A 13,703-nucleotide genomic window follows, 5' to 3' on the forward strand; every position below is an offset into this window, starting at 1 on the left:
TAACAGCTACCAAAAGTTCTTCCTGCCTTTGAACCGAAAGTAAAAACTCCGGAGATACGATTCCCAGCTCATCCCTACTTCCATCAATCAACATATGATAACAGTGCAAGCTATAAAGTCGACGAGAGTGACCTCCTTGGCATTGTCCTATCCTGACCTTGGATAATTATGAATTCCTTTCTTAGAAGACGTTCATGAGACGGAACCCACCATGGAACATAATCAAAGTTTGAACGGGACAATTTCCCAGGAGGCCATTGAAAACTGCTCGACCTTGACATTGATTGTCAGCAACGCAACCAAGCAGGGTTTGAGAGACTTCAACGCTAGATATGGCGAGCTGCACGGCTACATAGCTGTGTCTGTTTGCTTGTTTGGCGTTCTGTCCAACATTGCGAACATTATTGTCCTGACGAGAAAAAACATGGCGTCTAGCACTAACACCATTCTCTTGTGGCTGGCTGTCTGCGATCTGTTCAAGATGCTCGACTATCTCCTTTTCGCCACGCATTTCTACGTGATGGCCCCTAACGACCCCAACAGGCCGGGTTTTGGTTCAACAGATTTCTCTTGGATCTGTTTTTTACTTTTCCACGCCAGCTTCAGTATTGTCTGCCACGCCATTTCAATCTGGCTGACCATCGCCTTGGCAATCTTTCGTTATATCTACATCTGCAAGCCGACCAGCGGAGTTTACTACTGCAGCCAAGAGAGAGCTCGCTTTGTGGTTTTAATCGTGGCGATACTCAGCATTGTGATTTGCGTACCGAACTATGCCGTAAACACTTATGATGTGTCCCGAACTCCAAAAAACGTCACTTCCGTGTTGGGCTCGGAAGACAACGTCACCACATACTTTTACCCTCGGCCTCGAAACGACAACACTATCGAGAAGATCGTACTGCAGGTCAACAACTGGCTGCAGGCCATCCTCATCAAACTTTTACCTTGCTTTATGCTGACCACCTTGACCCTACTCTTGGTGCACGCCATGCACAAAGCATACAGAAAGAGGCTGAAACTCAAATCTCAAGGGAGAAAAGCTGAGTCGGACAAGAATGGCGAACACAACCGAATAACTCGTATGCTTCTTGCTGTGGTCATTCTCTTCACTCTGACCGAGCTCCCACAAGGTATTTTAACTCTTATGAACATTTTCGTGCAGTGCTTCACAGAGGCCGTCTACGATAAGCTAGGCGACTTGCTGGACATCATGGCGCTCACTAACAATTCAGTCAATTTTATTCTTTACTGCACCATGAGCACGCAGTTCAGGACCACGTTCGCCACCATTTTCTGCCCACAGCGTCCAGCGCCGACCGCCAGGTGGCTCAAACTAAGAATAGTGAAGAGCCAGCAGGTAGATGCAGAGTTCCTTGAAGACACGGACAGGGCGAAGGGCTCGACAGGCAACAATAATGGGCACATCGGGTCCAAGTGCGCGTCCACAGCAAGCGAAGACATTGCCCACTCTTCCCAGATGCCGACTCAGTGTGAGGGAAGAAGCATTGAAAAGTTACCGATACTCGTGGAATGTAACAACGGAAACGCAAGCCACACACACGGCTACTACCCAGATCATAGTCATGTGTGATTGATGGCCACCTCAGCCCGGCATAAACCTTTTTTGTTCAACTCCATCTGTACATATGTGCGACATAAGAATTCCATCTAAAGTACTAATGTACCCATTCGTGTCACATTGTGGGAAATTCAAACAAAACATTTTGTTCCCAATGTCATCCTAGTTTTTGTTATTTTATGTCATAGTAAGGATACAAACTCAATGTTTCTTTAGTCAGTGGATAGATTGGTTTTTGTTTATGCCATTATATACATAATTATCCCCCCCCCCCACACTTGTTTGATACAAAAAAAAAGACTCAATGCGGCCTTAGTTATTGACCAAACAACCCAGCTGTGTGTGCTGTTCCATTAGCATCTCTCCCCCAAACTATTCATAGCTCATTGTACGTGTATGTTTACACTCAGGCCAGTAGCAAGGGAAACCTGTTAGTATGTTTTACCTGATCCTCCAAATCGTTGCGAGTTCCATTTCGGTTTCCAGTCTGTGAAACATCAGCTTCATTGTGCTAAGTACGCATACAGTAACTCATACACATGGACAGTGTCTCATATTGACAGTAAATCATATATAGTGACAGTGTCTCGCTGGGTAAGCTCATTCATGTGAATCGGTTTAAATAATCTGCTGCTACCAGCTGACTTTATTTCGAAGGACGTTATCCTGATTGTGATCCAGTAATGAATAGACTTAATGAATAATTTTAATTAATTTTCTAATAATACTTTAATTGAATTAAGATCGACGGAAACATTTAACACATTTTTGTTTTATAAAATTTGCTTTAAAAATCAACAAATGGTTTTCATTGAAGACAAAAACGAAGAAATTAATTTGATAAATTATGTAGAATGTATTATTGATAAGTCTTGTAGAATTATGTCGATATCATTGATAAGTCTTGCAGAATGTATTGCTACATCCTTGATAAGTATTGCAGAATGTATTGGTACATCACATTGATAAGTCTTGCTGAATGTATTGCTACATCACATTGATAAGTCTTGCAGAATGTATAGCTACATCACATTGATAAGTCTTGCAGAGTGTATTGCTACATCACATAATAAGTCTTGCAGAATGTATTGGTACATCACATTGATAAGTCTTGCAGAATGTATTGCTACATCACATTGATAAGTCTTGCAGAATGTATTGCTACATCACATTGATAAGCCTTGCAGAATGTATAGCTACATCACATTGATAAGTCTTGCAGAATGTATTGCTACATCACATTGAAAAGTCCTGCAGAATGTATAGCTACATCACATTGATAAGTCTTGCAGAATGTATTGGTACATCATTGATAAGTCTTGCAGAATGTATAGCTACATCACATTGATAAGTCTTGCAGAATGTATTGCTACATCACATTGAAAAGTCCTGCAGAATGTATAGCTACATCACATTGATAAGTCTTGCAGAATGTATTGGTACATCACATTGATAAGTCTTGCAGAATGTATTGCTACATCACATTGATAAGCCTTGCAGAATGTATAGCTACATCACATTGATAAGTCTTGCAGAATGTATTGCTACATCACATTGAAAAGTCCTGCAGAATGTATAGCTACATCACATTGATAAGTCTTGCAGAATGTATTGGTACATCATTGATAAGTCTTGCAGAATGTATTGCTACATCACATTGATAAGTCTTGCAGAATGTATAGCTACATCACATTGATAAGTCTTGCAGAATGTATTGCTACATCACATTGAAAAGTCCTGCAGAATGTATAGCTACATCACATTGATAAGTCTTGCAGAATGTATTGGTACATCATTGATAAGTCTTGCAGAATGTATTGGTACATCACATTGATAAGTCTTGCAGAATCTATAACGATCGAATGTATATAAGATTCTATGACTATGACTATGTTTGGAATGAAAGGTTATCAGATGTAAGCCTATATGAGATGTAAGCCTATATGAGATGTAAGCCTATATGAGATGTAAGCCTATATGAGATGTAAGCCTATATGAGATGTAAGCCTATATGAGATGTAAGCCTATATCAGATGTAAGCCTATATGAGATGTAAGCCTATATCAGATGTAAGCCTATATGAGATGTAAGCCTATATCAGATGTAAGCCTATATGAGATGTAAGCCTATATGAGATGTAAGCCTATATCAGATGTAAGCCTATATGAGATGTAAGCCTATATCAGATGTAAGCCTATATGAGATGTAAGCCTATGTCAGATGTAAGCCTATATGAGATGTAAGCCTATATCAGATGTAAGCCTATATCAGATGTAAGCCTATATGAGATGTAAGCCTATATGAGATGTAAGCCTATATCAGATGTAAGCCTATATGAGATGTAAGCCTATATCAGATGTAAGCCTATATGAGATGTAAGCCTATATGAGATGTAAGCCTATATCAGATGTAAGCCTATATGAGATGTAAGCCTATATGAGATGTAAGCCTATATGAGATGTAAGCCTATATGAGATGTAAGCCTATATGAGATGTAAGCCTATATGAGATGTAAGCCTATATGAGATGTAAGCCTATATCAGATGTAAGCCTATATGAGATGTAAGCCTATATGAGATGTAAGCCTATATGAGATGTAAGCCTATATGAGATGTAAGCCTATATGAGATGTAAGCCTATATGAGATGTAAGCCTATATGAGATGTAAGCCTATATGAGATCTAAGCCTATATGAGATGTAAGCCTATATGAGATCTAAGCCTATATGAGATGTAAGCCTATATGAGATGTAAGCCTATATGAGATCTAAGCCTATATGAGATGTAAGCCTATATGAGATCTAAGCCTATATGAGATCTAAGCCTATATGAGATGTAAGCCTATTCTAGATTTTCATATCAAGTTGTTGGTGTATCCGGTGTAAAGAGTACGGAATGTTAATAGTTTGATACATTTTTGAAACCATAAAATCATTTGTCTGCCCTTTTTCTAGCTCTGTAGAATCAAATGAAAACTTACAATGTAAACAAAGAGTTGTGTATGAATTGTTTAATATGAACTTTTCCAATGTTGCATGTAAGATTAGAAAAAAGTTTTGAATGTAAGATTATTTTTTGTTAGACGATTGTCTCTCTGACAGTGTCATTATCCTTCAACTTTCAAAGTTTAGTTAAATCCTAAAGTTACTCAACATCCATTATTGAAATCTGTTCAAGATTTCTATCACAGTGTATATAAGTAATTGTATATATGTATATGACTATAAAATGTAGATCCATACAACTGTACATAATCATGTCATTGATGTTAATGTGACATTCTGTTTGCTAAAAAAAATGGATTAGCTTGTATTCCAGGATCTGCTCTGTCTACTCAATGTCTGGATGTTTATTGAGCAATAAAATTGTTATATCGTTTTGTGCTCCTAGTCTTTTATGTTACATCAGTGTCCACGTGTGTCCATCAGTGTCCATGTGTGTCCATCAGTGTCCATGTGTGTCCATCAGTGTCCATGTGTGTCCATATATGTCCATCAGTGTCCATGTGTGTCCATTAGTGTCCATGTGTGTCCATATGTGTCCATCAGTGTCCATATGTGTCCATCAGTGTCCATGTGTGTCCATCAGTGTCCATGTGTGTCCATATGTGTCCATCAGTGTCCATATGTGTCCATCAGTGTCCATGTGTGTCCATCAGTGTCCATGTGTCCATCAGTGTCCACGTGTGTCCATCAGTGTCCATGTGTGTCCATCAGTGTCCATGTGTGTCCATCAGTGTCCATGTGTGTCCATCAGTGTCCATGTGTGTCCATCAGTGTCCATGTAATACAAACGACAAGAAAAAAGAAACAGTCATCATGTTAACTCTCTCTCTCCTAATCGACGATACAATCGTTGATTTGACCTCATTTAATTAAATTAATTTTTAATTTAAAAAGAGCATGCATTTCCCTTTAATTCTATACCAAACACAACATTTTCCGATAACAAACAACAAAGCTATTGAAGGCCAATCATAAAAGAGTAGTGAAATAGTAATGAGCAAAATAAAGAGTTCCTTGAAAACTGGAACAAAATAATTACGGAGAGAAAGAGTTAATGTGCAGTGGTTGGTGTGGACGCATATCGTTTGACTACATAAATATAATCTGTTGGATCTCTGGGGAAGTATTGCATGAGGCTTTAAAATGAACTTTCTTAACAGTTTTATTTCTCGATATGTTTAATCCTCCTAGAAAAAATTCGCCTTTTTAATAAACGAAATAAACATCAGTTTATTGGTAGTTTTTTTGGCAGGCCAGTGGTAAACCAGTTGACCTACTTAATAATGATCTTGATCGAATTTTGACGACGAATGGGATCAGATTTTCGGGTTGCTATAGGTCCACCGTGTTCTAATAGTTACTAGACATTATTTGGGAAAGTTAAGGTGTTTGGTCATTGTGCTTGACACATAGCATAACCATAGAAATATATGAGGTTTACATGCTCTGAACGTCTAAGAAGGAGACACAGGCACCGTAACCATGTACAGAGAAACGTGAATGCTTCCTTTTAGGCTAGTACTGTGATCAGCTAACTTTTTTTTTTTTTCAATTTTTTTTTCAAATCCGGAAAATCCGGATAGGGAATGATTGCTCAGTTTTTCTTACAATATATAATATCTCATGCGGAATAGGAATCCATTTTTTATAGGAGAGTCATGAAGTGTTTATAATCAGAGGTAGGAAAGAATTGACAATTCTAATGTATGTGTATATATTTAATCCTTAGTGATCTATAAGCGACATTATGGCCGATCTTCTTGTGGACATTTTTGAAGATTAAAAGACTAGAGGTATAAGTGTACTATGAGTTATACAAAGTCAAAGACAAAAATGTTGTGTGGAAAAAAAACGTATCACTCATAATGATATTTATTTTTTACTACTTGAGAGCATCAACCAGACTTCCCAGGCGATACCCACTGCCAGATCTTTTAGATAGGGCCTTTTTCAATACAATACACGTCATTCCTGTTTCACGTCTCGTCTCTCTTCACTTTCGCACATTATTTAATAAGTTGGATTATGACAGACCACCTCGTGATTTCATCAGAATTTCTTCATCTGCACTACCAAAACATTCGTCCTACTTTTCCCATGGTAACATCAACACTCACACTTCTTAACACATCCGAAATCTACCTGCACTTCGTTACGGACATTTCCTTAGGAGCAGATTATTAGGGAACAAAAAGAAATACTTCCAAACTCGCATGTTATAAATAGACTACAATTCGTTTAAGTCCAGAGAAGCTCAAAAAAAGTTTCAATTGTTTTCTAAGTTTTGTTCCGGAAGCTGAAAAAGAGGAAGTAGCGAAACATGACCTTGCGGAGTGTCTAGTGAGAATGTCTACCACGACCTTCAAAGATGTTTTGTCTGTCAAGAAGCCTGAACAAGATACTGGCCCCTGTATCCCTTTAGAAGACAATTGTTTGTAGAGCTGCCTAATCTAGAAAACTTTCCGCAATTCATCTCAGATTTAGAACTAGCTATTTAAATACGCCGCAGAACAAAATAGTTCCCTCAAAGTAAAGCAAACTTTGTCATGTTCAGAATAGAGTTGTTATAAGCTTTATAGACTTGCGCAATGACCCAGTTTACATGCTGGGAGCTAGAGACCAATCACTTCGGTAATTTGTTTGTTTTTTAAGAGGTACTTTGACGAAATTGATGAGCATTACATTTGAATGATCGTTGAATAGCAACTTAAAGTATTTCTGAACAAATAATATCTTGGCTCTGCAACACACAATTCACGTTTGTTTTCAAACTCTAATAAATCAAATTGTTTAATCAAGTTTTTGTTTTGACTAAATCAGTTCTGACAATAGCCATTCTGAGTTTGAGAACAAACCACTGTGACATTTCTAAATCTCGGTCTGGATTTCAACAAGCTATTCCTCTTGTTTCTCTATTGTGTTCTTCCCCTATTGTACCCGCTTGCTCCATCCAAATGTCTGCATCGTGACATATTAAGGCCATTGATTCGGCGGCTGTGACATTAAATACAAGTCTCTCGTACGCCGCGGCATGAGATCCTTGAGATGATGGATTTATCAAATATTCCTTCAGGAAGAACGTTACGACCCAAAGTTTCCTTTCTATCTCAATAATCTTAATCATTCTTTAATCCTGTGCCTGTCAGTATTTAAGAGTATCTTTGTATGATATGATAACCCATTATGTCGTTTCAAGCGATACATTAAGTCTGAATAACTCTTTAAAATCTTGTCGCTAATGGTCAAAAGGTGTTTTATTTAATCCGAGGTTATAAGGTTATTGTTTCTGCAAAAAAAAAATGGCTATAGTCATTTATCTCCCTCAAAGCTGTCTGTAGTGTTTATCTCCCTTAAATATGGATGCAGTCATTACGGTATCTCCATTAGTTAAAATTGACTGTAGCTATTTATCTCCTTAAGTTAAAGATTACGGTGGCTCTTTATATCCCTTAGTTAAACCTAACTGTAGCTATTTATCTCCTTCAAACCTGGATTTTTCATGTATCTCCCTTAAGTCTGACTGTAGAGAGCTAATATATTTTCCTTAGTTTAACCTGAATGTGGTCATTTATGCCCTATTTTAAAACCCAAATGTATTCGTTTATCTCTCATAGTAATCAAAGCTTTCTTTTTTAGAAAACATATATAAATACATTCTATCTGATAAGAAAAAAATTTAAAGTTATTTCTCCGACTCACAATCTCGGATGAAGCTGAAATTGTGCACATTTATTTCTTTTACCTGACAAAACGGCAAATTGTCAAAACAGTGGACACCAGATGGGAGGAGGCTTTCAGACATTGCCAATGACAGATCTTTATGGAGACAGCTTGCCGCCCAATGCGCCGAACGACGCGGGAGGACCTAAGTCTAAGTAAGACAACACAAGAATCAATTTAAAAATTAATCAATTAGTTATGTAACTAATGGTATTTAATTATTTTGTTAAGTATCTCAAACATGGAAAGGAAATAGTACTTGACTGAAGTGGTGGTATAAGCTAAATTAGTTTCCTTTAGTAGGTTATCAATTTCATAGGTGCCTCACTAGCACACTAGCAGAGGAGTTAAGATGTCGGCTTGAGGAGGCTTGAGCCATGAGTTCGAATTTAGGTAGTTCCTTTTTTTTTTTTTTTTTTTTTGCAAATGCTATTAAAAAGTGAATACGTTAAAAATTCACCCAAGAGTATTGTTATGCTTTTCTTGTTTTTCTTATTTTAATTATTACAATTCGTTGTGTCCAATTTCAATCTTGACATTGGCTATCTTTAGGGATAGGGTTAACACGAAGTAAAATCTTATGTCTCACGTTTCAAACTAAATATTTCAGCAGTCGTTTATTTACAGTACTTGTTTTAAAAATCACTCTTCTCTAAGTGTTTCTGCCGCTGATGTTTATTGCTTTTGGTTATTGATTTGTCAATACAATTGACATTACTAGAATTATAAGTTCAAGCGGTGTCGCTACTCAATGTCTCATTACATAATCAGTAACTAGCCAACATGTTTTGTATTGCCTCACACACTCACGACGTTATTTCCATGGCTTGTGAAGTTAATTGTTCTTGAAACTAAGGCAATGCAATTCGTTCAGCCCTCCTTCTTTTACCGCTTAGCCACGAAGTAGCCAGCATATGTCTAGAGCATTAGTTCGACTCCAAAGTATGATATAACTCCTCAGTAGTTTTCTGTCCTGATGTTTAGATTTCTTGGTCATGCTCTTGTTTTTCATCTGATGGTCAAACACAACATTGTGACAACAAAAATTGAAGAAATGACTGAACCGTACCTAGAACATGCAAGCTCCTTCTTAGCTTGCCAACCAAATTTGGAATGGTATTGTCATTGTACGCTAAGATGCGCCCAATCTCATTTTCTTTATTTTATCTTGTGTTCCACGAGGTCTGATTAGCTGTTCAACGAACTAATGGAATAATGAACTAGTTGACCACCACGTGAATTAATCTCTCTTTAAAATATAAGCAAAGTGTTCCGCTAAATACTCAGAATATGCGAAGTGTTCCTTTAAGGGAAAAGTTTGTGAACCACAGATTGAAGAAGATGAGCACCATCTCATTTTCTGTGTACACGACATTGGGTTTAGAGTTTGGACACAACTTGAAAAGTTGGAGCAAAACTTAAGGATGATACTGGGTCAACTTCAATTCCGATTCAAAATAAAACATTTCTTTGATAACATGCAAACTTAATATCTTGATTAGGCTCTTTAGTCTTTACTTGACTCTAACAATGTGTTATTGTTTAGTCGTCTCTTACAAATTGTTATCATTATTTGTCTTTTACCAGTCCTAGCACACACTATTGTTTTGTCTTATCTTAGCTATAGATGTCTTGTGTCTTGGCACTCGTTGCGGTACTAGTGACGTTCTGTCTCTACGTCCTAACGATGTTTTGTCCTGTTTCATTATTAGGGTACAGCATCAAAGTGAATTACGTCAATACCTGAACCATCCGTTCACTAGCAGGGCTCGCGACTAAATTAGTTTTGTTACTTCCTCAAAAGATGTGTAAATTCATACATACACACACACAGATATACACACACAAATAGATCGAAGTTTTAGAATGTACAGTACGCCATTATGTTTATACCTTGTGTATTTAAACATAACAAAGTAAAATTTGTGTCTATAACACTTTGACTCGTTGACATTTGTAATATTCTTTTTGTGTAACTCGGCTCTTCATCTCTTTTGTTCTGGTATACAGACACAAAATTATACTTTAGAACACAATGCCCCACACAGAACTAAATGTCTGTAAATTTATGTTTTACTTCAAGAGAGATCAGAAGTTGTGTGTGAGACACATGTGTCAGGTGTACTTACACGAGACACGCACTCCCGTGCACGTGTTGGTCAGACAACTGCTTCAATAATGCAAAGCTGACAAACCAATCATTGATGCCAATTATATTTGGGACCAACAAAAAAGGCAATAGAGCATGTCAATACTATTGATATACATACATCATAAAATAAAGTATTTGTCTGGTACAGTCTTAAAGCTATAAATAAGAGTTTTGCTGTCAATGTCTAAGTCAGGGGTTCTCAACCTGTGGGTCGAGACCCCCTTGGGGGTCGATTGACGATTTGCCAGGGGTCGCCTAAGACCATCGAAAATATGGATTGTTATTGTCTACTCTTCTATTTCTGTATGTGTGTGTGGGGGGGGGGGGTCGCGGCAGAGTGGTAGATTGTAAAAAGGGGTCGCCGAGTTTAAAAGGTTGAGAACCGCTGCTCTAAGTGCTTATTTATAAGCCCAGTCGACAGTTAGTCGACAGTTAGTAAGATTGTCTTTAGTTTAGCTGTATAATTTAAAACCAACAATTAATAAGTAGTTTTTCATATCATCGCATGTACTGCAAAGGTGTAGAAATATATCATACCACATAAAACTAAAGGATTTTTTTTTATGGAAATGTTTTTTTCTTGAGATCCATTAAATACTCATTATAAAATATCAGTTAGGCCAAGTTCACATCTAACTTCACTTTCACCTTTCCCTTGGTCTTCTGGACCTTTGGGGCACCACACATTATCTGTCAAACTTATTTCTCCATTCTTCTCTGTCATTTGCCTTTGATAGAATTTCATTTTCATATTCTTTCTGAAATTATTGATACCTGCCATTTACCTGCCTGGGTGGACCACTTCTGATAGAATTTAATACCGATATTCTTCTGAAAATATTGAAACCTGCTTCTGGGGCCAATTTTGAGTTCCACACAAACTGTCTTTGTAACCCTTTCTGTCCTCCTGTAAACGTGCAGTTGACTGGTAACTCTAGCTCTCATGTAGTTGTCTGGTAACTCTAGCTTTCATGTAGTTGTCTGGTAACTCTAGCTCTCATGCAGTTGTCTACTAACTCTAGTTCTCATACAGTTGTCTGGTAACTCTAGTTCTCATGCAGTTGTCTGGTAACTCTAGTTCCCATGTAGTTGTCAGGTAACTCTAGTTCTCATGCAGTTGTCTGGTAACTCTAGTTCCCATGCAGTTGTCTGGTAACTCTAGTTCTCATGCAGTTGACTGGTAACTCTAGTTCTCATACAGTTGTGTGGTAACTCTAGTTCTCATGCAGTTGTCTGGTAACTCTAGTTCTCATGCAGTTGTCTGGTGACTCTAGTTCCCATACAGTTGTCTGGTAACTCTAGCTCTCATGTAGTTGTCTGGTAACTCTAGTTCTCATGCAGTTGTCTGGTAACTCTAGTTCTCATGCAGTTGTCTGGTAACTCTAGTTCTCATGCAGTTGTCTGGTAACTCTAGTTCTCATGCAGTTGTCTGGTAACTCTAGTTCTCATACAGTTGTCTCGTAACTCTAGTTCTCATACAGTTGTCTGGTAACTCTAGTTCTCATGCAGTTGTCTGCTAACTCTAGTTCTCATACAGTTGTCTCGTAACTCTAGTTCTCATACAGTTGTCTCGTAACTCTAGTTCTCATACAGTTGTCTGGTAACTCTAGTTCTCATGCAGTTGTCTGGTAACTCTAGTTCTCATGCAGTTGTCTGGTAACTCTAGCTCTCATGTAGTTGTCTGGTAACTCTAGTACTCATGTAGTTGTCTGGTAACTCTAGTTCTCATGCAGTTGTCTGGTAACTCTAGTTCTCATGCAGTTGTCTGGTAACTCTAGTTCCCATGCAGTTGTCTGGTAACTCTAGTTCTCATGCAGTTGACTGGTAACTCTAGTTCTCATACAGTTGTGTGGTAACTCTAGTTCTCATGCAGTTGTCTGGTAACTCTAGTTCTCATGCAGTTGTCTGGTGACTCTAGTTCCCATACAGTTGTCTGGTAACTCTAGCTCTCATGTAGTTGTCTGGTAACTCTAGTTCTCATGCAGTTGTCTGGTAACTCTAGTTCTCATGCAGTTGTCTGCTAACTCTAGTTCTCATACAGTTGTCTCGTAACTCTAGTTCTCATACAGTTGTCTCGTAACTCTAGTTCTCATACAGTTGTCTGGTAACTCTAGTTCTCATGCAGTTGTCTGGTAACTCTAGCTCTCATGTAGTTGTCTGGTAACTCTAGTACTCATGTAGTTGTCTGGTAACTCTAGTTCTCATGCAGTTGTCTGGTAACTCTAGTTCTCATGCAGTTGTCTGGTAACTCTAGTTCTCATACAGTTGTCTGGTGACCCTAGTTCTAATGTTTCAACAAGCATGCACTCACGCAGAAATGACAGCTTTTGGGAAGTCTACAACGTTGGCATCAGTACACTCACTCTAGGTAAAAAAAAATTAGGGTAATGTGGCATTAATACATTCCACAAAGGAACTGACGGACTGACTGATTGCTCGACTGAAATATCGTCTTATTTCTTTTACCTCATTCAGGACGCGGGGAAGAGAGGAAGACGTCTCTTGAAGACACGTCACAACAATCTAAGTGTGGTTAACCATGCCAAAGTGACAAGCCTGTCATAAACATGTCACAATCAAACATCAAAAACATGCCCACTGGAAATATTCAGAGAATATACATAGACATTACCACTCCCCCCCCCCCGGTCTCATCAGCAATATTTTTTTTTGTTCTAAGATAAATGCTGTAATGATCATTCATCGCTGCCTTTCATCTAACAGCAGCAATAACTCTGCCTTTTGCTTGCGTTTTTTTGTGTTTGTTGTTGTTGTTGTTTAGAGCTTTTTTTTTAAACCTTCAATGATATATCTGTACTCAATATTTGATATGCATATACATATACTTTGTGGATCGAGAAATAAGATTATAACTGAATGCTTCTGTAACATTAAAAATAATCTGTTTTAAAAAAAAAGCTGAGGCTGGCATTAGGCAGCTGAGGCTGGTGTTAGGCAGCTGAGGCTGATGTTAGGCAGCTGAGACTGGTGTTAGGCAGCTGAGGCTGATGTTAGGCAGCTGAGGCTGGTGTGAGGCAGATGAGGTTGATGTGAAAACAATGTCAGTATCCTGAATATTTTGATCTGTACATTTTACAAACATCAAGAGTATAATGAATTGTTATTATGATTTTACAGGATCGGAAGTGTGTCCAACATTCCAAGTAAGTGGATGTCAAAAACATTTATTATTAAAAAATCCCTCGAGGCGAGTGCCAGAAAAGAACAACTTCAACCAGGCCAGT

The 13,703-nt window shown here is 38.0% G+C and overlaps 1 protein-coding gene across 5 annotated transcripts in view; it reads left to right on the plus strand.

Moving 5' to 3' along the window:
- Nucleotides 1-3,602, plus strand: part of LOC106051911 (G-protein coupled receptor dmsr-1-like) — a 264,250-nt gene extending 260,648 nt beyond the window's left edge. For all 5 annotated transcript variants that reach the window (XM_056033611.1, XM_056033619.1, XM_056033603.1 and 2 more), the window contains one exon: nucleotides 7-3,602. In XM_056033611.1, coding sequence (XP_055889586.1) covers nucleotides 212-1,594 — 1,383 coding nt within the window. In that variant the 5' untranslated portion in view covers nucleotides 7-211 and the 3' untranslated portion in view covers nucleotides 1,595-3,602. The remainder of the gene's footprint in view (nucleotides 1-6) is intronic.
- The last annotated feature ends 10,101 nt before the right edge of the window (nucleotides 3,603-13,703 follow it).

This window comes from Biomphalaria glabrata, chromosome 1 (assembly GCF_947242115.1).
Source record: "Biomphalaria glabrata chromosome 1, xgBioGlab47.1, whole genome shotgun sequence".
Lineage (NCBI taxonomy): Eukaryota > Metazoa > Mollusca > Gastropoda > Planorbidae > Biomphalaria > Biomphalaria glabrata.